General features: G+C 54.9%; 2 protein-coding genes across 7 annotated transcripts in view; one reads left to right on the forward strand and one right to left on the reverse strand.

Moving 5' to 3' along the window:
* CHKA (choline kinase alpha) overlaps positions 1-15,141 on the forward strand; it is a 30,894-nt gene extending 15,753 nt beyond the window's left edge. For 5 of the 6 annotated variants that reach the window (XM_023743825.1, XM_023743826.1, XM_014467817.2 and 2 more), the window contains 9 exons: positions 3,125-3,238; positions 5,072-5,205; positions 5,525-5,629; positions 6,583-6,641; positions 7,517-7,604; positions 8,378-8,486; positions 11,540-11,646; positions 12,830-12,911; positions 13,989-15,141. In XM_023743825.1, coding sequence (XP_023599593.1) covers positions 3,125-3,238; positions 5,072-5,205; positions 5,525-5,629; positions 6,583-6,641; positions 7,517-7,604; positions 8,378-8,486; positions 11,540-11,646; positions 12,830-12,911; positions 13,989-14,048 — 858 coding nt within the window. In that variant the 3' untranslated portion in view covers positions 14,049-15,141. Of the gene's footprint in view, positions 1-3,124; positions 3,239-5,071; positions 5,206-5,524; positions 5,630-6,582; positions 6,642-7,516; positions 7,605-8,377; positions 8,487-9,460; positions 9,782-11,539; positions 11,647-12,829; positions 12,912-13,988 lie in introns of those variants that run through there. The other variant, XR_002826180.1, reaches the window with a different exon arrangement.
* Positions 15,142-16,982: 1,841 nt separating this feature from the next.
* TCIRG1 (T cell immune regulator 1, ATPase H+ transporting V0 subunit a3) lies at positions 16,983-26,368 on the reverse strand. The gene is given in 21 exon segments (XM_023743824.1): positions 16,983-17,152; positions 17,231-17,408; positions 17,609-17,726; positions 17,807-17,899; positions 18,039-18,161; positions 18,470-18,683; positions 18,764-18,882; positions 19,343-19,433; positions 19,525-19,682; positions 19,769-19,908; positions 20,451-20,595; positions 21,250-21,462; positions 21,602-21,695; positions 21,919-22,001; positions 22,085-22,211; positions 22,490-22,524; positions 22,526-22,576; positions 22,675-22,895; positions 23,684-23,762; positions 24,054-24,174; positions 26,233-26,368. Coding segments are annotated over 20 exon segments (2,478 nt in total). The 5' UTR covers positions 24,171-24,174; positions 26,233-26,368; the 3' UTR covers positions 16,983-17,073.
* Between the last annotated feature and the right edge of the window lie 39 nt (positions 26,369-26,407).

A 26,407-nucleotide genomic window follows, 5' to 3' on the forward strand; every position in this document is an offset into this window, starting at 1 on the left:
CACCTTCCAAAGGCCCCACCCAAATATCATTGGATTGGGGGTTGGTTATGGCTGCAATGTATGAATTTGGAGGAGGGTGTAGTTTGGTGTATAGCAGTCATTTATATAAAACCTCAAGTAGATGGCCCCACAAGGTGATGGTTAGACCATAGTTTAACCTTTTGTATTTTAATTATGATGTGTCTTGGTGTAGGCCTCTTTAGGTTTATGTTGTATAGGACTCTGTGCTTCCTGGACTTGTATGTCTGTTTCCTTCACCTGGTTAGGGAAGTTAACCAGTTCTTCAAATAGGTTTTCAAGTTCTTGCTCTTCTCCTAGCACCTCCATAATGCAAATTGGCAAGTTGGCAAATTGTGGGGATTACACAAGGTGGTGGTGCCTGGACTAGAACTGTGGGAGATTACCAGCAAATCCACTTCCCCCACTAAATGTACAAGTGACTGAATTACTGTTTTCTTTATTTTGACACCATATCTTTGCAAGTAGCATTTTTTTCTTTTTTGTTTCCTTCTCACTAATTTTAGTTTGCATCATTGCCTATGTGTTTGTCTTCATTTTTGTAATGTGTGATTTAAAGAACTTTCTTTTAAAATCCTCACCCAAGGATATGTGTGTTTTTGTTTGTTTTATCTTATTGATCTTGGAGGGAGAAAATGAGAGAGACAGACAGACAGACAGACAGACATTGGTGTGAGAGAGAAATGATGGAACCTGAAACAGGGGTATGTGCCCTGACCAGGAATCAAATTCATGACCCTTCAGTGTAAGGGACAACTCTGCAACTAATTGAGCAACCTAGTCAGAGCTTGTTTTCTTCTTAAAGAAGACTTTGCCCTGGCCGGGTAGCTCAGTTGGTTAGATCATCATCCCAATATGCCAAGGTTGTAGGTTCAATCCCTAGTCAGGGCACATGCAAAAATCAATGAATGCATCAATAAGTGGAACAACAAATTGATGTTTCGATGTTTCTCTTTCTCCTCCTCCTGCCTTCCTCTAAAATTGTAACATTTCATGTAATACTGGTTTGGTGGTGATGAACTAACTCCTTTAGGTTTTTCTGGTCTGGGAAGCTCTTTATTTGTCCTACCATTCTAAATGATAGCTTTGCTGTGTAGAGTAATCTTGGTTGTAAGTCCTTGCCTTTCATAACATTGAGTCTTTCTTGCTAGTCCCTTCTCGCCTGCAAACTTTTTGATGTGAAATCAGCTAACCGTCCTATGGGAGCTCCCTTATAGGTAACTAACTGCTTTTCTCTTGCTGCTTAAGATTCTCTCTCTGTCATTAACCTTTTGTATTTTAATTATGATGTGTCTTGGTGTAGGCCTCTTTAGGTTTATGTTGTATAGGACTCTGTGCTTCCTGGACTTGTATGTCTGTTTCCTTTACCAGGTTAGGGAAGTTAACCAGTTCTTCAAATAGGTTTTCAAGTTCTTGCTCTTCTCCTTCTAGCACCTCCATAATGCGAAGTTGGCAAATTTGAAGTTGTGCCAGGGCTCCTTTACACTGTCCACATTTTTTTTTTTTGGATTCTTTTTTCCCTTTGCTATTCTGATTGGGTGTTTTTTGCTTTTTTTATATTCCAAGTTGCTGTTTTTATTCTTGGCTTCATCTACCCTACTGTTGATTCCCTGTAAATTATTCTTCATTTTAGTTAGTGTATCCTTCATTTCTGACTGGTTCTCTTTTATGGTTTCCATGTCCTTTTTTATGCTGTTGAAGTTCTCTCTAAGTTTGTTTACTTTTCCCTTAAGTCATTGAACATCCTTATAACCAGTGTTTTGAACTCTGTATTAGTATTGCTTGTCTGCGTTTTGTTTAGTTCTTTTTCTAGAGTTTTGTTCTGTCCTTTCACATGTTTCTTACTCTCCTCCCTGTGTTTGTTTCTCTGTATTAGGTACAGCTGTTATGTCTCCCAGGCTTGGTAGAGTTGCCTTGTACTAGTATAGTCGGTGTCCTGTAGGGTCCAGTGGCACAGCCTCCCTGTTCACCCGACTTGGGCACTCTAGGTGTGCTCTACCCACCCCGACCCCGTGTGGGATGTGTACACACACCCTCCTGTTGTAGTTGAGCCTTACTTGCTCTTGGCATATCAATGGGAGAGATTTACCCTGAGGCCAATTGGCTGCAAGGATAGGCTGTGACGCTTCAGCGGGGCTGTGGTGCCCACTGAGCCTGTCCTTGTGTCTCTGTGGAGGTGGGTGGGTGGTGCTTCAACATGGTCTGAAGCTGTCCACCTGGTGCGCCGGTCCTGGGGCATCCCAGAAGCACAGCAGCATGTTTTTTAATAAGGGGTGAAGTAGAACCCCTCCCCCAAAGAATTTTCAGAGCACACCTGCTGGCGTCTCCTCAGACACAACTGTTGGAAAAGCTTTAAGAGATTCGGGTGCACCTCTGGTTAAGTTCCCATTCCTTCACCCCGACAGATGGAAACTCTTAGGCTATAATTTGCTGTCTGAGAGAAGAGAACTAAGGAATGAGTTTGAATTGAATCCAAAACATGAATTTTGAAGGCAAAATGATTATAGATCCACATTCATTTTTAGGACAGAACCACATGAGCATCATAGATGTTTTAGCAAGAAAATGGAATATTAAATGACAGAGGAGAAGATTGGGGTTAATAGCAGAAAATAGAAACCTTGAATGCTCCAGGTTCAGGTGCTCTTTGGGCCAGAAAACAGACCCCTGGTCTGAATGAGCAATGAGGAAGCTCACTGTAACACAGCCAGGTCAGCCAGCAGGCCTTTGGCCCCTGCGCTTCCATCTGGCACTGTCCACCCTCACCAGCAGGTGGTCCTGTGACCTTGGACAAGATGCCCAGGGTGGGACTCACACAGGCTTTAAAATTAACGGGAGCAATAAAGGATTGACAGATATTGTTCCATTTTTGGAGTCAGCGACCTTAATTAAAGTTAATTTTAAGTCTCATCTGTATAGTGCTTTGAACATGGATCCTACAAATTTCCAGATCTGTTAACCTGTTTCTTCATATTTAAATATGGGTGATAATAATGCCTGATCTTAAGAGTTGGTGCGGGATCCGGTGACACTGCTCGTGGGAAAGCACTCTGATGCCTGGCCCAAGTCAGCCCTCGCTAATGTCTGCTTTGTTGGTATGTTTCAGGGCACTGAGGCCATGGTTCTGGAGAGCGTCATGTTCGCCATTCTTGCAGAGAGGTCGCTTGGGCCGAAGCTCTATGGCATCTTTCCGCAAGGCCGCCTGGAGCAGTTTATCCCGGTAAGATGTGTTTGCGACTGGTCTGAAATAGTAATGTGACTTAAATTCTTTTTCTTTCTTTTTAAATTTTAATTTTTAAAATTGATTTTGAGAGAGAGAGAGAGAGAGAAACATTGATGTGAGAGTAGAACATCATTTGGCTGCCTCCTGCACACGCCTCCCAGGGATTGAGCCCATAAATAGTCACGTGCTCTGACTGGAATCAACCAGCAACCTTTCGGGACAAGGGACGACGCACCTTGAGCCACACCTGCCAGGGCTACCAGCACTTTTTAGCAGCTCAGAAAGCTGAGTGAGCTTCCTTAATTAGTCCACCGTGTCCTGCCACTAAAAGCTGAGTGCCCTGTTCCTACCACAGCATGGTCATTTGTGGAGAATCCAGAGTTGAAGAGAGACAGCTTGATGGGCCTCGGCCTGAATCATAGGGCACCTGCGGCTTGTTGAAACTGTCTGGTTAGGTGCCGGCTGGAGACTCGCCCGCACTGTCTGAGCTAGTTCAGAGCAGCTTTGTCAGGAACTTCACAGCATGTTGGCATTTCACAGACACGAGAACAAGGCACAGAGGTATCAGTAATGTGCCCTTGGCCATGTAGTTTTGCAATGAGTATAGAAGCCAGAAATTGAGCAGGGGGCTATTTCTCTAGCTTGGGGACACTCACTCTCTATCCTGTGCTATCCCACTTTGGATTTTCTTCCTTTTCTTTTCAATATATTTTTATTGATTTCAGAGAGGAAGGGAGAGGGAGAGAGAGATAGAAACATCATTGATGAAAGAGAATCATTGATCAGCTGCTTCCTGCACACCTCACACGAGATTGAACCCACAGCCCAGGCATGTGCCCTGACGGGGAATCGAATCTTGTTTCATAGGTTGACACTCAACCACTGAGTCATGCCAGCCGTGCCTCACTTTGGACTTTCAGAGAAATGTCTCTGGGTTTCTTTAGGGGAGCAGTTCTTGTGGGAAAGATAGACAAGTCTTAGGTTACTGAGCTCCTGTGAATAACTGTGGAAAAGCAGCCATACACGCTTGTCCTCAGGCTGTGGTAGGAAAGCTGGGGATAGGCCCACTTGCTGGGCGCATGTTTTCTTGAGAGCCTTCTCTGTACCAGTCTAGGCAGGTGCTGGGGACCCCACTGTGAATAGTGGGACGGGACTCAGCTGAGCTTCCAGCACTGCTGAACACCACACCTCACCTGCATGTGTCAGAGTGGACTGTTCCAGCTGATGGAGCTGGAGGCGGGTCACCTGATAAACTGCTGAAAGCCTGGGTTTTTTGCCTAGAGAAGGGAGCATACTGTTAGTGTTGGGTCAGCAGAGGGCAGTCACAAATTATGTGGGAGAATAAACTTTCAGTTTAAAAATTTCAAAACGAAATCGACCTTTGAAGGTGGCCTGCCCCTCATCAAGAAGTGCACTGGCACCTGGCCCATGTCGCTCAGTGGTTGAGCGTTGACCTATGAACCAGGAGGTCATAATTCGATTCTAGGTCAGGGCACATGGCTGGGTTGCAGGCTGGATTCCAAGGAAGGGGCATGCAAGAGTCAGGTCGTCAATGATTCTCATCATTGATGCTTCTGTCTCCCTCTCCTTTCCTCTCTTTGAAAGCAATACAAATATATTTAACAAAAAAATAAAAAAGAAGAAGAAATGTCATGGCAATTGGTGGGTCACCATCTTTGGGCACAGTGCCCATTCTTAAGGGAGTTTTGTGTATTGGCTGAGACTTAGACACCCACAAAACCTGGCTTCTCATCCTTGGAGATTGTGGGAGCTCACACTTCCTAGGTTACCTGGATAAATGCCATTTTCTAACACCCTTTTTTGTTTCAGAGCCGGCGATTAGAGACTGAAGAATTAAGTTTGCCAGATATTTCTGCGGAAGTAGCTGAGAAAATGGCCACATTTCATGGAATGAAGATGCCATTCAATAAGGAACCAAAATGGCTTTTTGGAACAATGGAAAAGTAAGTGGTCAGATCATTTTTCTCTAACTTCAGTTTTACATTGGCAGCTCCCGGTGATGCCAGAGGTGTGCAGCTGTTAGCTGGTGGTGTGTGCCTCACGAGTAGATCTTTCTTCCATGTCAGAATCAGTTCCTGAACCAGGAAACGCCACTGAACGGTGGATGGGCAGGAAGTCTGCTTCCAGAGCGCCCTGGATCCCATGCCCTTTCCTTTCCCCTGTCATGGAGATCCGGTGCCCCTGGCTGGTTACATTGAACTAGAGCCCAAGGACAAGCGTGGTGGTTGAGCAATGCGTTTCTGTTCTCTCTCTTTTTGCAAGGTATCTAAATCAAGTGCTGAGAATTAAATTTACCGAGGGAGCCAAGGTGAAGCAGCTCCACAGATTCCTCAGTTACAACCTGCCTTTGGAACTGGAGAACCTGAGGTCAGTATATGCATCCATTTCCTGACCTAGGAAGTAGGCATCCAGAAATGTAAATTTTCTTAGTCACCAACACAGCTGTCAGTAATCGCTAACTAAGCATTGCCTCAGGTCCGGCATTTACATCTGTTTTGCAGGGTGGCTTTAAACAGTGGGTTTGTCACCTGGCATTCGTTTACAGGAGTGATGTCACTTCCTGGTGTTCACAAAAGGTTTCATGGTGGGAGTGCAGTGCCACGGGGATGGTTGCTGGCTATGGCAGCAGTGCACCCAGGGTAGTAGTTTTTTTCTGAAACAAAACCAAAGCAACCAATCGTGGGGGCAGGCTGGGAGTGTCAGCCAGTGAGGGGAACAGTGCACCCCAAGCTGTGGGGAAATTCAGGAAGAAGCTTGACATCACTGTCGAAGTAGACGCCACCATGGAGTCTTCGGAGGCCAGGGATGCAGACTCTTAGCACACATGCCCCAAGTGGGAGTATCTACACCTTTAATACTCAGTATTTGAGAGTCTGTTGAGCTGGGCCTTGTGATTGGTGCTGAGGAAACGGTAACCAAGACGTTCTTCAAGACACTTCTGTTCTATCAAGAGAGACAGAATACAAGTAAATAAAATAATGTGAAGTTGTGATAAGTGTTCTCAAGGAAACCAGAGGCCAAAACAGACCGGCCTAAAGGGATGTGCTCTGGTCAGGGGTCAGTCGGGCTCAGAGGAGGGACTGCAGGAGGAGAGGAGAGAGAGGAGGGTGGGGAGAGGAGGGAAGGAGAGGGAGAGACTGAGCACAGGCTGTCCTGGGGCCTGGCCCACATAGGGCAGAGTTTTCACAAGTGACAGACATTACCCAGAGGCCATGTTGCGTGGAGCACTAATACAGTGCAGGGTTTGCTGAGACAGCAGGACTATTTGCATTGGGCTTCTTAAAAGTTTGGTAAGTAATAGCAAAACCTTCCTTTTCCAGATCATTGCTTGAATCCACTCCATCTCCAGTTGTATTTTGTCATAATGACTGTCAAGAAGGTAAGACTTGCCCCCATTGTGTGTGTGTGTGTGTGTGTGTGTGTACTAAAAGATAGCCTCCAGGGTGTATAGCAAATGCCAGGTGTGCAGGCAGAGAGAGGATTTGAGGCACAGCCAGACTTGAAGTGTTGCGTAGCTATTAAAAAGAAAGAGGGAGCATTAGAGATCTTGCTTCTCAGCATGTCATGAATATGGCTCAAATAAATTAATAAAAATTCTCAAAAAAAAAAAAAGAGGTTGAATTTTATACAAGCCAATAGAAAAATCTCCAAGATATATTAAGAGAGAAAAGCAAGTTTTAGAAAAACATGTAGAATATCATTTCGTTTCTGTAAAAAAATATATATTCAGAAAAAATCAGAATATTCACTTAAATTGGGAGCTGGGATAAAGGCCTTCACCTTCCTGAGTCTCAGTGTTTTACCTGTCAATGGACCTGACTGTTAACCTGGACGAGCAGAACCAGGGCAGGTCCCCTGCTTCGGTCCGTCCTGGGCCAAGCCCATCCGCAGCAGCACCTGCAGCGTATCCAAGCCACCTCCTTGCGGAACATTAGTTCACACCTTGCAATGACTCTGGCTGTGGTGTGGCTTTGCCCTGAGGTCCACCTTTGGGCCCTTGGCCAGGCTGAGCAGTTTGTTTTAATTTTAAGAACAGTCTCTATTGAAGACAAGTCATCAGTAAGACCTTAATGTACCTTTTAGTAATTAGCTGATCGTTGCCAGCCAAGTCTGATCAAGCAACATGTAGACACATCAGCCAGTTTTGTGTGTGAGGGAGGTCAGCTGGCCTGTGATGGCAGCGTGTGAGGACTTATACCTTCGAATGTGAAACCTACCCAGAGTAAAAGTCATGTCATGCATGCCTTTCTGCAGGTAACATCTTATTGCTGGAAGGGAGAGAGAATTTGGAAAACCAGAAACTGATGCTCATCGACTTTGAATACAGCAGTTATAATTACAGGTAAGTAACAGAGGGAGGAATGGGAGACATCTATAATACTATCAATAAAATATATATATTTTTTAAAGAAAGAAAATAATTTCAGGTAATGTGTTTTACTTCCATACTATTTTTTTAAAATATATTTTTATTGATTTCAGAGAGGACAGGAGAGGGAAAGAGAGAGAGAAATATCAATAATGAGAGCGAATCATTGATCGGTTGCCTCCTGCACGCCCCCTACTGAGCCCACAACCCAGGCATGTGCCCTTGACTGGAATCGAATCCGGGACCCTTCAATCACCAGCCAGGGCACTTCCATACTATTTTATTTGAATATGTTTATGAAACACCTATAGGGGAAAATAGGTAACAATATTGTGCGTTACAAAGTTTCTTCTGGAAGCAATGTTTTCTGTCCCCAGACGGGATGGCCTCACCGCTGCTGTGCAGCCCGTCCTTAGCTCCTTAGCTCCTTAGCTCCTGTTGGGGGAGCAGGGCTGTGCGTGATCAGAATCCAGAATCTGGTACTTCCTTTTGCTCAGAGATGGCTGATGGCAGGAAAATGCTCTCGAGCAATTGCTCTGAGCGGCAGGTCAGGAGGCGCTTTTTTGCTTCCTTGGTTCTGGTAGTGGCCCCGTTGGCTGTCCCTGACCCTGAAGCAGGTGTACTTCTGGGACCTCAGGAAGTCCAGTGCGTGGCCAGGAGGGATGCTCACCACTCGGCCTCTCTCTGTACGTGGAGTTTGGTGTAGGCAGGTGCCTCATTCTCTGCATTTCTGATCTCTTCTTCAGGGGATTCGACATTGCGAACCATTTCTGTGAGTGGATGTATGATTATAACTATGAGAAGTACCCCTTTTTCAGAGCAAACCTGGGGAAGTTCCCCACCAGGAAGCAGCAGGTAAGGCTGGGGTGTGTACGTTGGAGTCGGTGAATTACCCAGGGCAGCCTTATGCAGTTAGTGTTGCTTACATCACAATTTGGAAAGATACCTTTTTAAAACTGTAATGCTTAGGCAAACCCTCTTGCTTTAAATGTTTCTTTTTTTCGCTAAATGTAGACACAAACTTGACAGTTGAGTTCAATGTGCCAGAGATACCGGTATTCAGTCAGAGAGGATCACAGCCCCCTTTGTAGTTCTTTTTAGTTTTTTCTAAAAAGTGCAGCCTCTCTTCTGCTTTCTGGCTGCCTTTTGGGGATCACTGATCTGTTTCCTGTTGTGCAGAGAGGGGTCGTCTCGGTGTCGTAGCTGCTGCCATGTTGACAGTTCTCTGTCCTGTCCTGAGTTACGGGAGTCCAGTGACTGGGGATTGCCTCCTGGGACCCCTCGCATTCCTCAGCCCAACACTGAAGCCTGGGTTGAGCATAAGTAGGCGTGTGGAAGCAGGCAGGGCTGGGGCAGTACACCAAGCCCGCCTCGCCCAGCTTACCCAGGTGGCAGCTCCACACCTGCCCTCCCGGAGCGTCCTGCCTGCTCAGAAGCATTCACAGAGGTCGGGGGCGCGGACAGGGATGCAGTCAGTTGCTTCCGTAGCTCACTGAGCAGGTGTTTGTTAGGCACCCACCCCCCTGAGTTAGGCAGTGATAGCCTTCAGTAGGTAGCGCAGACTCTATGGGCAGCCTTTCAACTTCAGGCTTGTTGATGAATATAGCTCCTGCCCAAAACTCTGTTGCTCTCTTCTGGCCATAGGTATTATTTTTAAATACATTTTTATTGATTTCAGAGAGGAAAGGAGAGGGAAGGAGAGATAGAAACATCAACGATGAGAGAGAATCATTGATTGGCTGCCTCTTGCAGGCCCCACATTGGGGATCAACCCATAACCTAGACATGTGCCTTGATGGAGAATTGAACTGCGACCTCCTGGTTCATAGGTTGATGCTCAACCGCTGGGCCATGCCAGCTGGACTCTCCTGGTCATATTTGAAGGCTGACTGTGAAGAACTTGAGTGTGTCTGAAGTGGCCAGGATGGTTGGACCTCAGGGTCGTGCTGTATGAGAAGGAAGGTGGGAGAAAGCCTGGGGGAGAGCACACAGCACGGTCCCAGTGCGCTCCTTCTTGCCGGTCGGGGCGGATCTTCAGCACAAAGGCAGTTCATCGCAGTGGGAGGCAGAGCTGTGTAACTGCCAGCCCTGCACAGCGTGGGGACTGAAGGCAGCTCTACTCCTGTTTTCTGGGAGGTTTTGAAACCAAGGTGCTGATCTTTATCTGGTTACCTCATAGATGCATCAAGGCTCTCTCATGCTTTTCTCTCTTTAATTCACTAGTGAGATGTTTTTAAACATTAAAACCTCCTGGAATTTCTGCAATAAACTGTGATGCTCTGGTGGGTCCAATCAGGCAGTATCTTACTTTAGGAGTTCTGCATCTGTGCACATGGGTCTTGAATGTTCATTTTTTAAAGTATTACATATTTTGGAATCAATTATAGTAGTCTTTTAAAGTGAGCTGAGTCTCCCTTTTTGTTTTCTGGAATAAGTTTGTTTACAATGAAGATGATACCTGTTCTTCGGAAGTTGGGTAGACCTTGCTTGCAAAACAGTCTGGGCCTAGGACTTTTTGGAGGGAGGGTCATTAAGGTGTCAATCAATTCAACTCAAGTTTTCTGTCTTCATTTGCTAGTTTCAGCATCTAGTGTCTCCCAGAAATTAATCCTACTAGTGCAGTGGTTCAAGCATGGGTTTTAAAAACTAATTGTCCCGCATGCCCCCTACTGGAAATGGAACCACAACCTGGGCATGTGCCCTGACCAGAAATCAACCAGCAGCCTTTCAGTGCATGGGGGACACCCAACCAACTGAGCCACAGTGGCCAGGGCCTGGCACCTCATCTTTCCTGTGCCAGGTTTCCTTGAGAGAGTCATGCCCCTCTGTGAGCCCCTGCCTGGGACAGCGCTGAACCTTGAGTGATCCTTTTTGGTGGTGGAATATGAAAGCTGATTTAGGGAAGGAAGGTGGAAGAGGCCATACAGGGAAAGGAGGTGGAGGAGGAAGTGTGGGCACTCCAACTAGGTAATCAGTGAATGAGGGAAGGATGATCGGCCAGTTTCTTGTGCACAAAAGAAGGCGTCGCTGCTTTGCTGTGTTCTGTTGCCTTTTGATAGAGTGTGAATAGTCAGGAACCAGGGAGCTCCTGGCCTGGCGGGTGTTATCAGTGGTTAGTGTTGCCCAGGCACTGAAGGGTCATGGGTTCAATTCTATGGCCACCAAGGGCATGTACCTGGGTTGCAGGTTTGGTGGGAGGCAACCCATTAATGTGTCTCATCTCTCTCTCTCTCTCTCTGCCTCAGTCCCTCCCCCTTTCTCTCTCCTTCTTTCCCTCTCACCCTCCCCCTCCTTTCCACTCTCTCTAAAAGCAATGGAAAAATATCCTCAGGTGAGGATTTAAAAAAAGAAAGAAAAAGGACCAGGGAGCTCCTAAACCCTAATTGACAGGTGGAATAAATGTGCAACCTGGGACAACCTTAGGTAAACTTAGATGTCACCCTGTGTTGAGTGTAAGTGGGTGAATAACCACGGCCTCCTAGAGGGGCCTCACATGTCTGGTCCAGCCCCCGCTCTGAGGGAGCGTTGGGGACCTGGACCTCGAGCCTGGCGTGCTTGCGGCTGCGCTTGGGGATAGGCTCACCTGCTCTACGATCAGGCCGTGGGAAGCACGAGTGTGAGTTAGAATAAAACGCTTCTAGCTAAATTACTGTCTCCAGAAGTAGCCTTCGGTTCCTGTGCCTGTCTCGCTGGCAGTACAACACGGAGCCATTAGACGCTGACTGTACCCGTGACTGCTGCCAGACAGGCGCCTCCAGTCCCCTGGGCAGCAGGCAGTGTGGTGGGCATGCCAGGCTTCCGCAGGCTTCTCTGACGCGACCTAGATGTGTGTGCTTCACCCAAGCTTTGAACAGCGTCTATTTTTAGCCTCACTGGTCCTTTTTTTTTTTTTTTTTTTTTTTTTTTAGCTCCATTTTATTTCCAGTTACTTGGCTGCATCCCTAAATGAAATTGAAAACCTCAGTAATGAAGAAAAATTCATTATAGAAGAAGAAATGCTGGTTGAAGTCAATAGGTAAATTTTTTCCTTTGCTGATTTGTGAAGATAGCTTGCCTCTGTGTAGAATGTGGTTGGGATGCCTCCTGGCCGTGGAGTACTTTAAGAGCCTTTGACGCACATCCCTAGGACTTGTACTTTGTCAAAAACAGAACATTGGTACTTCTCTTGGCTGAGTGTGTTCAGGTGTCAGCAGGTCAGGGGAACAGGGTCTGCCCCCAGGAGGGCAGGACGTGGGTAAGACTCAGCCGGGCTAGGCTGCTGCCAGCCAGGCCGATGCACTCTCGCCTCTGAGGCTCATGGACTGGAGGGTGCCACCTAATAATACGTCTCCTAGGAAATGATTAAATTTGCGTGTATTAGTTCTGAGTCTTACTTTTAACTGCTTTTCATCAGCTCTCAAAGCAAAACTCAGAAACTTTCAAAGTAACTTTGCCCACTTTGTACTGTCTGCCCCACTTCACGGGTCACCTCTTTGTGGTTCAGGCATCTCCACACCCTTCACCGAGCACGCCACCCCCTGGGTGCCACCTGCAGCATAGGCTGCCCTTGCTGGTTCTTGACCAGGTGGAAATAGAAGAGAGTGGAGAGACCCACACAGAAGGGGTGGTACCAGGGGCGGCGAGTGGGGACTGCCGGGAGGACAGGGCTGGGTTTGGTGAGGGAGCCAGAGCACTGGTTCTGGGACTAGCACTTTGTTCATTTGCACACGGCCCAGAGGTATGACTGTGAGAATTTGGACTCCTGTAACAGGCATGGCGCAGCCTGGAGGGGCACTGGCTCAGACTCCTGTGCTTGGTTTTGCTTCCGTGAGGGAGGAGGGGGTGAGGGCATCGTCCTGCCTCCTGGGACAGGCCGTGAGCTCTCAGAGGCCCGCAGTTTCTCCTCTTGCTGGTGATGTGGTGCAGGTGCTGATGCTGTGTCCTCACACACGGCAGCACAGTGTCTTAAATGTCACCCAGGCTTCACCGGCATGGCCTCCAGGGGAGCCCTGTGAATGCAGTTAACATGTGCCAGGGACAGGCAGTTGGCGTGTTCACACCTCTGGCCATGGGAGATAACCCCACTGAGTTTGCCCAGACAGTTCGCGTCCAGATGGATGGACATGAGCTAGAGTGCCCGTCTAGCAGAAAGACCTCCCTGGCCCTCTGACGGGTGCCACATATTTACTCACCGGTGTTTCCTGCTTCTGTAATGACAGGTTTGCCCTTGCCTCCCATTTCTTCTGGGCACTGTGGTCCATCGTGCAGGCCAAGATTTCATCCATCGAATTCGGCTACATGGTATGTTTGGGAGGTGCTTTTGCTTTTCTACTCCCGGGGAGAAAAGGCTACATTATTGTGAATGCCCGGTGGAAGTGGTCCCCTACAGAGAGTTACCCGTTCCCTGTAAGTGCCTGAACCAGGGCACCTGGCACCCGGACAGCAGGCTCAGCCGGGAAGGTAGCAGAAAGGCTGTCATTGAAGCCCCTCTGATGGAGGCTACGTGCCTATGGGGCTGCCTCACTCGCGGGGCAGCAGGCCCTCCTTCCCTGCATCAGAAAAGTGCTGTATGGGCCTCTGGTTCTGACGGGAGCTGAAGAGACGCAGACGTGAGAGGTCTAGCCCCCAACCTTGGTCTCTCATGACACAGGGACAGAGTGGGAGTGTGGGATGCATCTGTCACCACTCCATTTTCTAGCCTCCAGCCTCACCTTAGGTGGGAGCTGTGCTGAGTTAGACATCCTACTCATAGGGAAGTTTGTGCCAAGCTAGGCTATCATTTTATTCCAACCTTAAGAGCTGTCTCTGTCATAGACACTGTAGGTACCCTCCATGAGTGTGGGTGGGTGTCCTGGGGCGGGGCACACAGAAGACTGGAGTGAGCACCTTGCTTTGGGACAGGTGGTATTTTCCTCCTTGATCCTCTATCAGGATAATTTCTGCTTCTAGACAGGTTAGGGAATGCACAGGTGCTGAGGGGCAGAGGGTAGGGGATGCACAGGTGCTGAGGCCGAAGGGGAAGTTTGGATTTTTAAAGCAAATATGAGTCATGGTCAAATGACACAGACAAAGTAGACTTTTTTATTTTGTGCTTGCGAGCACCTGGGAACTTTCTGCTTTAAAGGGGGAGCCTTTGTCCGTCAGTAACTTCTTGAACACTTGGGGTAAATGAGTTGGGGAACCAGGAAAAGTCCTGTCTGGGTGGTGGGGCCAGGTGGGCCATGCAACCAAACTGGGTACCTTTAAGATGAAGGTGTGGGGTGAACACTGCCAGCAGCGTGAGAAGATGTCTCTAGAACAGGTGGGCTCCTGGGCAGGATCCGAGCAGCATTCGGGTAGGCAGGAGCCCGGGTTGAGCTATGTCCTTCTGTCTCCTAGGACTATGCCCAAGCGAGGTTTGATGCCTATTTCCACCAGAAGAGGAAGCTGGGGGTGTGACCGCGGGAGGACTTCTTATACTCCGTCCCTGGACTGCGTGGGGCGGCCGAGCCATGGAGCCCTCTGCTCCAACTGCTGTTCCTGCGGCAAGAAGCTGGGATGGCTCGCTGCCGCACACAGATGTGTATGATACAAAAGACTGTATTAAAATTGAGTAACATTTATTTCATATCTTGTTTACGATTTCACTAGGCCTCTGACAAGCTCGGGCAGCAGAAACACAGTTCAGTAGTGCAATAGTGCGATAGCTCAGATTCCTCTAGTCCAGAGAGGCCCCGCCTGCGCAGACATGCAGCCAGCCAGCATGCCACCACAGGCGCTTCTGGTTACTGTTGACTCTTTACAGGACTTTACCCTGCTGGTGAGCACTGTACCGGCTCTGTAGGTAACGTGTGTAGACACTGCTCACTCCTGAGGGTGACGAGGGACAGGCAGACCGTGATGCCGCTCGTGGCCTGACAGTCGTCTCCAGAAGCTGTTCCTTCACCCTCTGGTCCAAAAGGCTGAAGCTCAAGGAAGCAGAATGCACACGGCGGGCGCCAGCTGCTGTCTCCGTGCGATGAATGTAGCTCCTGGTACCTGTCGTGTGTTCAGTTGTACGGACAGATCTCTCCCTAAGTGGGTGTAGCCTCTGCCTCGCCCTCCTCACTGAATGTTGCTTTATTAACTCTGCCTCAAAGGGCCACGGCAGGCAAGGGCAGCGTGGGGGTGTGCAGGCCCCTGCCTCCCAGCTGCCTCCTGTGGGGACCAGGGGCTTTGTCCCCTCCCTGCCGCCTTTTCTCCTCCATGACTGCAGCCTGGAGCTGACCGTTCTGTGACAGGGCTGTCTGCCCCAGGGCCCCTCAGGAGCAGAAACCCTGGCTGGGGCTCTCGGTGGCCAACCCTCACTGCTCTGACGCCCCAGTGTCCTTCCGGTGGGACCAGCAGCCTGTGTGTGACATGTGGGGCGTGGGTAGACTATAGCTGTGAAATTTGTATATGTTAAATATCCTTTGGGATACATTTTTTAAACCTCTTACTGAATTATTTCTGTGCATACAGTTCTGCTACCACAGAGATTGTACTATACAAACAATAAAAAAATAAAACCCCATCTTCAGCTGTCACCTTTGAGTCATGCGACGGCGGCCCAGTACGTGCACCGGCGTCTGCTCCTGGCGTGCAGGCTGCACGGGCATAGAGGGGACACAGCAGCGCAGTCACTGGGAGGTTGGGCCAGGGCAGGGGGAGACTTCCCACTGTTCACCTTGTAGACATTTAAAACCTAACCAGGGAAATGTGTTTTGATGTTCAAGCAATAAATGATACTGAGCTGCGTGAGAGCTCACTTAAAACCTAGGTTCCAACTCCTTCCTGGGCCCACAAGGCCAGGCGGTCACCTGGGCCGGCCTTGTCCCCACTCCCCTCCAGCCTTCCTCTCCTCACCATGCCAGGCTTTTTGCCGCCTCTCCCGCTGCGATGCTAGGGGGCCAGGTCTTCAGACGATGGGCTTCTTCACATCAGCGAAGAACGCAGTGCCATCCTGGAGACCACCCTCACTCGCATCCTCCCTGGCTCATCCCTCTTACGCACCACACGCGTCTTTTCCTGAAATTGACGTCTTCACTCAGGTGTCTCCTGCTTTAGACCGAGCAGGGATCAGGCCTGTCCGCAGTGTAGGTGACCCACTGTCCCTGTGTCTCCTGATGACCTTGCCCCAGGAGTGCCCAGTGCAGTCCTTTGCATATGCTGGTCCATGGCAACCAGACCTCCAGCCAGGCTCCCAGCCATCCATGTCAGCCAGCAAGTGTCTCCCTAGGCCACACCTGCCTCCTCACAAAACACACACTAGCTCCGAGCATGTCAGGGTCCCTCTCGCCACCCCCACCCTGCAGGTCTGCCCAGCTCTGCTCCCCAGGGAGGTGTAAGGCTTGGGGCCTGGGCTTACACTCACAGCCCGAGTCCCCTACACACCAGCTTCCTCTGTTCCTCACCAGACACGGCCATCATCGTTTCTCAGCCACATCTGCCAGGCACGTGGGATTGCCACACAGCCCCTGAGGGACAGTCCTGGACCCAAGGGACAGGCTCCTGGCAGCTGGCCAGATGAGAGGCACAGCGATGGGGCCAGGTCCCCGGGCTCCCTGCGCCCAGGACGTCTAGCCTCAAAGCGGCCTTTGTTCCAGGCCGTCCAGCTGGAGAGAGGCCTCTGGGAAGCATTGGCTCGGCCTCCCAGTGGTGGGATCCAGGCCAGGAAGCTACAGGGGCCCCCGCCCCACCAGCTAAAGGACAGCCTCCAGGGAGCAGGTCTGGCTGCCGAGGAAGCTAGGCAAGGCCGAAGCTCCCAGGATGGGGAGACAGGGCCTAGAGTCTGGCTGCGCCCCCTTACTGACGCTTGGCGCTGTCCTGGCCAGCCTCTGCCCTTCCCTGCAGGGTGGTGGCCTCTGGTGTACGACACCACTGCTTGCCCCGTATGGAGTGCCTGGGTCCAGTCCCAGCACGAGGGATGGGAACATTGACCAATTCATGCCAGGCACCCCCTCCACACCCAGGGTATCCCCAACATTCTCTTACAGCCAGTTTGCACACCCTCAGGGATGGGAAGCTCACTCCCCCTGGCCCAGCATGGGAAGACACTCATTCTCAGCTAGAATGTGCAGGGAACATCCCTCCTTGGTCCACCGAGTCTGGGCTTATTACAGATGGGCTCATGGGCCCTCTCCCCAACTTCTCAAGGCCCTTGGTCATGGGCCGGTGCCTCCCACCACCTCAGCTGCAAAGGAGGATGTAAGAGACAGGCGTAGAGGCTGCCATGGGGTCCACGAAACCAAAAGAGGCTCAGGGCAGGACCAGCCCACGCCCACAGCCCAGAGTCCTGCCGTTCTGGCGCGGCCCAGGCTCTGCCACACCAGCCTCCCCAGCCCCTGCTTTGCAGACGGGACCCAGACACAGTCCTGAGACTTCCTCCTCTTTATTCCTTTCCTGCTTCACTCAGCAAGCTGGCGGGGGGAGGGGGGGGCAGTGCTGGCATGGCCACAGGTGGGCGCTATTGGTCCTCCATGGAGAAGGTGAAGGCGTTCAGCTTATAGCCAGTGCCCGAGTAGAACTTGTTCTGGAACTCCACCCTGGAGTGAGAAGGGAGAGCTGGTGAAGGGAAGGCCTGGCCCTGCCCCGAGCCGCCCAGCAGTCGGGGGGCCACTCACCAGTGCAGCCTCAGGGCGTGCAGGAAGGCGGAGAGCCCCTCCATCACTAGCAGGATGGCCACGGTCAGCACGGCGAAGGCGGCAAAGACAGGGACCAGCACCAGGGCCACCACACCCATCTCTCGTCCCATGCCCAGGCCTATGCGCATCACCATGGCCCACAGGACCTCTGACAGCTCTGTGGGTGAAGAGAGGGCAATGGAGACCAGGGGCCAGGGGTGCCCACCCCGCGTCCTCGGCAGCCTGAAGCCCACTTTACAGAGGGGACCCTGAGGCCCAGAGAAGCGACCCGCCCAGGCCACCCAGCCAGCAGCTGTGTGTGCAAGCTGGAGCCAGGACTTAACCGTGGCCGGGCCACCCACCACACTGGTCACTCACGGGCATGGGCCAGGCTCAGGGCCCAGAGGCGCAGGTAGGAGGCCGTGTTGGAGATGCAGCCCAGGCAGAACTCGATGGTGTGGATGGCCTGGTGCATGAACACCTCAGAGAGCACAAACTGAGGGGGCGGGGAGGGGGGATAGTAAGGGGCGGGCCAGGCCAGCGGTTACCCCCCACTCAGGAAGGCACCACACCCACCTTGGCTTCCTCTTGGTCCCCTGGGTGCTCCGCCTTCTCCTCATCAGAGCCCCTAGCGTCGGGCGAGTCCAGAAGCCCAGTCTTGACCTCATCCTTGGGACGGGGTGTAGGCAGCGTCAGCGGACCCACCCAGACAGGCCCACACTGCCCCTACTGCCTGCACACAGCCACTCAGAGGAGCAAGGTGGGTTCGGGCTGGCAGCGGCCCCACCTCCCTACAGCACCCCCCTACCTGCAGTTGGCCAGCACGTCTCAAGTGACGGCGGTGATTCCAGCGAAGGAACAAGGGTGTGCCAAGCAGCAGGACGGGCACTGTGGCCAGGGCCAGGACCACCAATGCAGACTGCACTACCTCCTGCAGGGGAGGGGGCCGAGTCAGGCTGCCCCTGCAAGCCACACACCCAGGGAGCCTACAGTCTGCTCCTCCCCCGGGTCCCCTCCCTAAGCAGGGACATCACTGCGTAAGGAATCCTCGGCGAGAAGGGGACAGGCTCCCGGGACCCACTGTGTGCCACCTCGCTGGGAGCCTCCCACTGTCCCTGGACCTCCGCATCTCACAGCTCGGGCCAGCATCTGTTTCTCAGATGAGGACTGGACCACCCTGAGTGGCCCAGTGACCAGGGGCCGCTGAGGGGGGTGAGCCCACTCGCCGCCCCAGCCCACCTGCCCGGGGAAGAGTGGCCGGTTGGTGGGGCTGCGAGAGAAGAGGAACATGTTGATGAAGTGGATGAGGATGCTGGGGGCGGAGGCGGCGCCGGCAGCCGAGACGCGCAGCCACTTGTAGATGACCATGAAGACCAGGTAGCCGAACAGGCCCAGCAGGAAGACCAGCTCCGGCAGGGTCTCCAGCACCAGCCGGTGCCACTGGCCAAAGTGTCTGGGGTGGGACAAGGGCCAAGTCACCGGACCACCCTGGCCCCGCAGTCCCCACTTCCCCCACCAGAGCCTCGGCCTCACATGTGGTTGAAGACTCCTAGGACCACCCCGAAGGCCATGTGGGTGACCCCCAGGATGACGGACATCTTCATCTTGAAGGAGTTGAGGAAGGTCAGGTGGTTGACAGCCAGGCTCCAGATCTGGGGTGGCAGGAGGGACAGGTGTCATCTCACCAGCCTGTTTGTCCCCTTTAGGGCCTCAGCACAATCTGTCACCTGCCCCCCAAGAGGCAGCAGGGCGCACTGGTTAAGGCACAGACACGGCCAGACAACCTGGGCCAACCCCAGCTCTTCCTAACGGGGTGACCTTGGGTACTCTCCTGTGCCTCAGCTGCCTCCTCTGTGAAATGGGAAGGATGCTAAGGGACGCCTCGTGGAGTTGTCACAGAAATGAAACATAGTCATTGCACATACAGGGCTCAGAGCAGCGCCCGGCACAGAGGCGGCTCCACAGTGACCCAGGGCTGCCATCACTCTGACAGCCTCTCTGCTTTGTGGCTGCAGGACGCGCCCGGCAAGGAGGCCTCTCATCGGTCTGGGGCCCCGAGCATCCGGCACCAGAACTGGGCTGCCCTCCTGCAGGCCTGCAGCCAGGACTCACGGGGTCGATGCCGAAGGGGTAGGGTCCCAGGAAGACGCCGGTGATGTTGGGGTCCAGAGAGAGCAGGGGGTGGTTGGCCAGGAACTTGTCACTGTGGCAACAGCAGGCAGGGCGGTCAAGGCGGTGGGGACGGGGCAGGGCGGCGGGGACCCGGGGACAGTGGGGACGACGGCGGGCCTCACCTCCAGCCGGACTGGTTGGCCATGGCGGCCACGCTCCAGCCCGAGGGGAAGATGACAGTGGCGCGGCTGAAGCACTCGTTGTAGATGAAGCCGGTGTAGACAGAGAATAGGCCCATGAGCAGGAGCAGGTAGCGGCCACCAAAGAAGGTCTGCCAGATCTGGGGGGGGCGGGGGAGGGCTGAGACAAGGCCTGGACCCCCTCCCCCCGCCAGCCTTTCCCCCCACTCCCGCTGCCCTTACTTACCTCATTCTTTGCTGTCTTGATGGCCGGCCGGTCCTCAGCCAGCACCATGGCCAAGGCGAAGAGGAACATGAGCAGCCCGTGGCCCACGTCCCCAAACATGACGGCGAAGAGGAAGGGGAAGGTGATGATGGTGTAGGGCGCTGCGGGAAAGGAGCCGTGCGCTCAGTGGACCCCGCAGCCAAATGTGCATCATGTACAAGATGCCATGGAGGCCTGGACCCGACTCTGGGACAGCAGCTGATTCAAACTTCTTCATCAACACAGCGTGGCCAAACAGGACACACCTGCAGGCTCGCTGTGGCCCCTGGACTGCTGGTTTGCAACCCCTGACGACTGCACACCTTCCCAAAGCCGCTCTGTCTGATTCCCATTTTACAGGTGAGACAACTGAGGCTCAGAGAAGCTAGGACACTTACTGAGGTGAGCGAGTCAGACCCCAAACCCAGGCTACTCCTGCTGCGGGGCCTCGGCTCCATGCCCAACCCCTCAACCCTGTGCTGGCTCCTTTGTGAGCTTCACCAGGGGATGCTGGGATAAACACACCCCCACACACCACCGTGCCCGAGTGTGTGACGGGCCATCACAGGGAGTGTGCCCCTCGTCTGCAGAGGGCGGCACAGGCCCAATGTGTACGCCACCCTCCCAGGCTTCCACCAAAGCTGTGGGGTGCCGTGGCTCTCACCAGGGTTGACCTCCTGGTAGCGGCCCACACCGTAGGCGTCCACGATGGCCTGGAAGCTGGCCGTGAAGCGAGTGGTACGGATGAGTGTGGGGGGCATGTCCCGGCAGGGGATTCGGTGAACCACGGCGCTCACACCCGCCTCGCTCTGGGGCACCCGGCAGGCAGACAGGCAGACAGACAGACAGATGAGACTGGGCCTTCAGGGACCCTTGACCCCCCAGCCAGGCCCTGATGGAGACATGGAGCACCGAGGGTGCTGGCCGGGCGAGCGCTGGGGATCCTGGGGCAGCCCCTCCCTTCTCTGTGCAGGAGGCTGACCAGCCCCACCAGCCCCACCAGCCCCCATCCAGGACGGAGAGAGAGCCAGACACCAGCCGGGCCAGAGTCGTTTGGAAAACCGAAACCCGCTGTTGCTCATCTAGGTGGCCCTGGAGAGGGAGCCCCATTGCCACCTGTGAGCACCGACTAGGTACCGGCAGCCTGTGGTGTGTTCACTCTACAGCGACCCCTGGAGGCGGGGTCATTGCCACCTTTGGTCTGTGAGAGGTCACAGGGCCTGTGAGCCTGGATTTGAACCTGGTTTCTGATTTAACGCCCACCCCAGCCCAGCCGACAAGGTGCCATGGCCCAGCCCAAGGACTCTAGGACGTCAGGGGGTTGGGCCAGGGCCATCCAGGTGGACTCCTCGGGGAGGGGGAGCCCTGGCAAAGGCATAGCCTGGGAACGGGAAGTGAGTTGTGAGGCAGACAAAGGCGGCGGCCTGGGAGCAGGGGAGGGCGGGAGACCCCGCCAGGCTCACCGAGCTGTCATGCAGTGCCTGCTGCACAGCGGGCAGGTCGCGCGTGGCACACCAGGCCTCGGCGATGAGGCACTTGTAGGTGGCGCTCACGCTGCACTGGTTGAGGGCCAGGTACACAGCCTTCATCTTGCGGATCTGCACCTGCCAGGGCGGCAGCAGCCGCTGCACCCGGCCCAGCACCTGGTTCAGGAAGCGCTCTGTCTCCCCCAGGACCTGAGGCCAGAACGGGCAGTGAGGAGCAGGACAGGCCCACTGGGGGTCAGCAGGGAGCGGGGGGGGGGACGGGGGGACGGAGGGGAGGGGGAAGGGAGGGGGAGAGGGCACAGGGTGGGACCAGGCCACGGGCGCCCACCTCCCGCAGCTCCTGGCTCTGCTGCTGGAGTTGCTGCAGGGCTCCTTGGCGGGCCTCCTCCTGCTCCTCGAACGGGAAGACGTGACAGTGGAAGCTGGCAGGGAGGACAGGTGACATGAGGTGGGGCCCCGGGGATTCTAGGCTGTGCAGAGGCTGGAGGCTGAGGGAGATCACAGGGCAGTGCAGGGGCAGCAGGGGTCTGTCCCTGTGAGCACGGACTAGGCACCAGCAGCCTGTGGTGTGTTCACTCTACAGTGACCCCTGGAGGCAGGGTCATGGCACAAGGGCATCGGTGGCCAGCCCCCCAGAGGGCTCACCAGTCAGTGATCTTGCGGATCTTCTGCCCGATCTGCTCGCCCCAGTAGGAGATGAGGAAGGTCATCCACGTTGCAGGCTCGCCCTGCCGGAGCGGGGCCCAGTTTACCCTGAAGTCCTGGCTCTGCCAAGCACGTGACCCCAGCCCTGTGTCCCCCCATTGCTCACCGTCACCGGGTCCTCCAGCTGCTGCTCTGTCTCCCTGAAGCTGGCGATGAGGAAGCCACGGCAGGCCCTCCAGAGCAGGCGCTCCAGGGCGGCGGCCTTGTGGGGTTCCACGGCACCTGCCACAAAGCTGCCGGCCAGGCAGCGCTGAGTGGAGCGGCTCCTACCTCCCCCTGCATCGCCCTGGCTAGGCCACCCTGAGGCCAGGCCCAGCCTATGGGGGGCAACCAGGCACACTGGCCCTGCCCCCAGGGAGAAGGCAAGATCCCATCAGGCAAGGGCAGAACAGGAGAAATCCCCTGAGCAAGAAAAATCCCAGGCCTGAGGGAGGAGGGTGAGGGAGAGACCTGGACATCACTCAGGGCCTCTGTGGTGGCAGGAAAGAGCGTGAAGCTGCCCCTCACTTACTTGACCCTCAGGTCCTGGTGGGGCCCCTTGGGGGGGCTGGAGCAGGGGGGTCCTTTCTGAGGATCCATCCGTGTGGGTGGCTGCCAACTAGGAGTGGAGAGGCACAGTGAGCCAGGGCCCAAATGGGGCCCGGCACCCCTCCCCTCCCCTCCCCTCCCCGTGCGCCTGCCTGAGCTGGAACTGACCGAGGCGCCCTGGCCCTGGCCCAGCACGGCCGCGTGGAGCTGCAGCTTGTGCAGCTGGGCCCGCAGGGCCTGCTCGTTGCCCCGCACGTCCCGGAGCTCCTGTGCCAGGCGATCCGACTCCTCCTGGATGCGCAGCAGGTCGCGGGGTGGGGGCGCCGGCAGCCCACCCTCTGGTGGGGGCAGGGCCAGCCCAGCCCGCCGCACCTCCTCCTGCAGGAAGGCTGGGTGCAGAGGGATGGGCGTCAGGAGAGACCGACCACAGAGGAGCCCCACCAGCTAATGGCCTCTATTAGCCAATGTCTAGGGGATCCCACATGCAACCCCAAACTCCACTGGCCATCCTCAAACTGATTGAGTCCGAGACCCCCAGGAAAACCCCAGGGCACACCTCCATTGCCACAGGTCTGCTCCGCTCCCCCTGAGCTCATGAGACTATGCCCAGCCAGGGCCTGGCTCCCACAGTGGCCTTCTAGGAAGGCCGGCCCTGGCATTGCGGGGCCGGGACATGAGCTTGCCTGGAGGCCGCACGGAACCGGCCTGGGTACTTATAAGCTATCACCAAGCTGTCAAACCAGTACAGTGCTCGCCCCTCCCCCCACAGGCTCCCCCGGGGAGTGCCGAGGTCCCTCTTGCCCAGGACGAAGAAGGAGCTGCTCCTGGGGCACCTGAGCCCAGATCCTGGCCTCTGCCCACCCCAGTCCATCTGCCGCAGAGAAAATTCTGCTCACGCTTAGAAGCCACGGTGGCCCCAAAGGACAAGTTCCTGGGCTCTCACACAGAATTCAGGGACGCTTCCCCTGGCCTAGGCCCTCTGCTCCCAAGAATGGGGGACCCGCTCCCAAGATCTGTGGGGTCCATTCCCACAGTGCCGGCTGTCCTCTCCTGCTCTGCAGGGCCCAGCCTGGACCTCTCTTCTCTGTCTTTCACCTGGGTGACCCTGACTCTCCCTTTCATACCAAGCTCCTCCTCCAGGAAGCCTGCCTGGGTTGTGGGCCTGGGGCCAACTCACTGAAGGTCTTCTCCAGCTCCTCACAGCGCCGAACATCCACCACAAAGCGTCTCTGGAAGGCACTCACCGAGGCGTTAAGCTGTGGTTGTGATGTGGAGTCAGTTTTCCGGGGGGCGGGGGGGGGACAGGGAGGGCCCCACCCCCAGGCCCGGCTCTCCTCAGGCTGTAGCTGCCTCCCCCCAGAAGGTGCTATGCACACCGTGAACCCCCAGGTGCCCAGCTGGAGGCAGGCCAGACCCCACATGCCAAGGAGGTCTGGCTGAACTCGGGCCAGGCCAGGGTGCCTCAGCTGGGAGCAGAGTGTCTACGGCCAAGGCCGAGGGAGGAGGTCCACCAGCTGGGTCCTCCCCACACCCTCCAGCTCACTCACATCTCTGAACTCCACGAGGCCCAGTTCGCCCAGCTGGCTCACACAGGTGTAGGCAGCAGCCGTGGGCAGGAAGAGCTGGGCCAGCGACACCTCCTCACTCCGGAACATGGAGCCCATGGTCCTGTGCAACGGGCAGGGGGTGGGGGCTCCGTCAGCGGCAGGCCACAGGTAGGCATTCTGTATACCTCAGCTCACGTAATCCTAGGAGGTCCTGTTACCACGCCCACCTGACAGATGGGGAAACTGAGGCCCAGGAAGGCTCGATGGGGTGCTGCGGTCACAGAGGAAGCAGCCTGGCCCAGATGTTGTGACCCCACATCCTGGCCCACAGCCCAACTTCAAGCCCTTTCCTAGCTTGGCTCTGCCTTATCCCAGACCCCTTCCCTCCACCCCTGATGGCTCCTGGTGACACTGGCCTCTGCTCCCACTGTCCCTCGTCTGTGACCTGCCCTCACCCTGGACCCTACTCATCCTTGGGGTCCCATGGCCACTGCTCTTGGGACCCAGGGCCACAGACCTCACTGGTCACTAGTCTTTGTCTTTCTACCCCGGGACAGGGCGCATCTATGACAGCCGACAGCCGACAGCCGGCTGAGTTCGGGCCTGTCTCCACAGGCAGCTGGAGCCTCCCCCCTCCCTGCGACGTCTGTGTGTAGAGGGATGGGCATCGCTACTAGGTTCCCAGGGGCTCAGTGAGGGCAGAGGGCAGAGGGGGACACTCATGAATGGGGGACCTTGCCGAGGCCTGGCAGCAGCCATTGTGGGTACGGGCGGGAGCAGCCTTCCAGGTGTTGAAACCCTTGAAAGTGAAACTGTGCGAACTTTAAAACAAGCCGGAAGGGTCTGGCCGGGCCTTGCTCAATCGTCCGCAGGGGGAGGGCCATGGTGGCCTCCAATGGGCCTGCGGATGCTCCCGCCCACAAGCCAGGGCTCCATGGCCACTGCTCTGGGACCCAGGGCCAGCCACTTCCCCTCCTGGGGGACTCAGTTTGCTTCGCTCTCAAACTGGGGGAGATGGGGACAGACGCCGGTGAAGGCCCCCGCTGCGGATGAAAGTTTGGCGCCAAAGTGCCTCGCCTGCTCAGCTGGGCACTTCCTCCCTCAGGGCCTGGTTTACTTAAGTCTAAATCGGGAATGCAACCCGTCCAGCCAGGGAGAGGAGAGAATGCTCTGGAGGCAGCCTAAGGCTGCAGAAGCTCTGGGACCTGGACAGGGAGGGGTGTGTAGAAGGCGCTGGATTCCACTCCCTGAGGGTCAGGGACCATTGCAGGAGCCCTGCCCAAGCTGTGATTGGCTGTGTGGCCTCGAGGGAGTCTCTTATCCGCTCTGAGCCTGCACTTCCTCTTTGGGTAACTCGGACTTGGCCACCCCCAGCGGAGACAGGACCTGGCTGGGGAGATGAGCCTCCACCCCAGGTAATCCCTTCACCCATTCGATCTCATTTAAACGGAACAGCACTTCTGAAGGAAGAGGGCACTGTAGGAAGCCAGGCCTGGGGACCCACGGGACGAGGCAGCCCTGAGCATCCCCCGTGGCAAATACAGCCTGGTGGCCCTGACTCACTGGGGGCTCAGGCCTGGGCATTCCCCTGGGTGGGACAAGCTGTGGTGGCCATGGGTATGTAGAAACCTGGCTAGACCCTTCCCTGGCCCACAACCTACCCCTCTTCCTTGGCCCCTGCCAGAGCCAGGGGCCACCCCAGTCCTGTTTAAGGAGCAAATGAAGATGCCTCTGTCCTGTGACCTTCAGAGTCCAGGGCACTCCTCACCCTGCCCTCCTCTCTTCCTGGTCCCTCGGGAGGCTGGAGGCTGAGGCCAGCTCCTCAGAAACCCGCCAGATCTCTCCTCTGAGCCCCTGGCACACGATGATGAGCTGGGCTGGAGAAGGTCAGCCCCTCCTCCAGGCCAGAATGCTGGGCTCTGGAGTCAGAATGACCCCACTTGCCTCGAGCTCTGTTTCTTCCTACTTGGGTGGGTCTCAGTTTCCTCGTCTGTAAAATGGGTCGCTCCCTCGGAGGAAGATGCAGCCGAGGAAAACTCTGAGCGCCACCAGGCCTGGCAGAGTTGGGCTCAGTCCTTAGCAGCTGTTAACACCCATCCTCTTCCTCCTCCTCCTCCTAGTCGCCCCCGTGGCCCCCAGCAAGGCCTCACCCGGCGCGAGCACGCACCCCGGCACTCACCGCGGCTCTGCTCGGCGCACCAGCGCCGCTCTGGCTCTGTTCCTTCTGTGTTCCCGGCTCGGTGATACCGGCCCCGGCGCCAACGCAACTCACTTTCCTGGGCGGGACGGAACCGAGAGGGCGGGGCCAGTTAATTCCCGCCCCCAGTCCCCACCCCAGGCTCCCGGGCTGGGAC

This window comes from Myotis lucifugus, unplaced genomic scaffold (genome assembly GCF_000147115.1).
Source record: "Myotis lucifugus unplaced genomic scaffold, Myoluc2.0 scaffold_415, whole genome shotgun sequence".
In the NCBI taxonomy this organism is placed as follows: Eukaryota; Metazoa; Chordata; class Mammalia; order Chiroptera; family Vespertilionidae; genus Myotis; species Myotis lucifugus.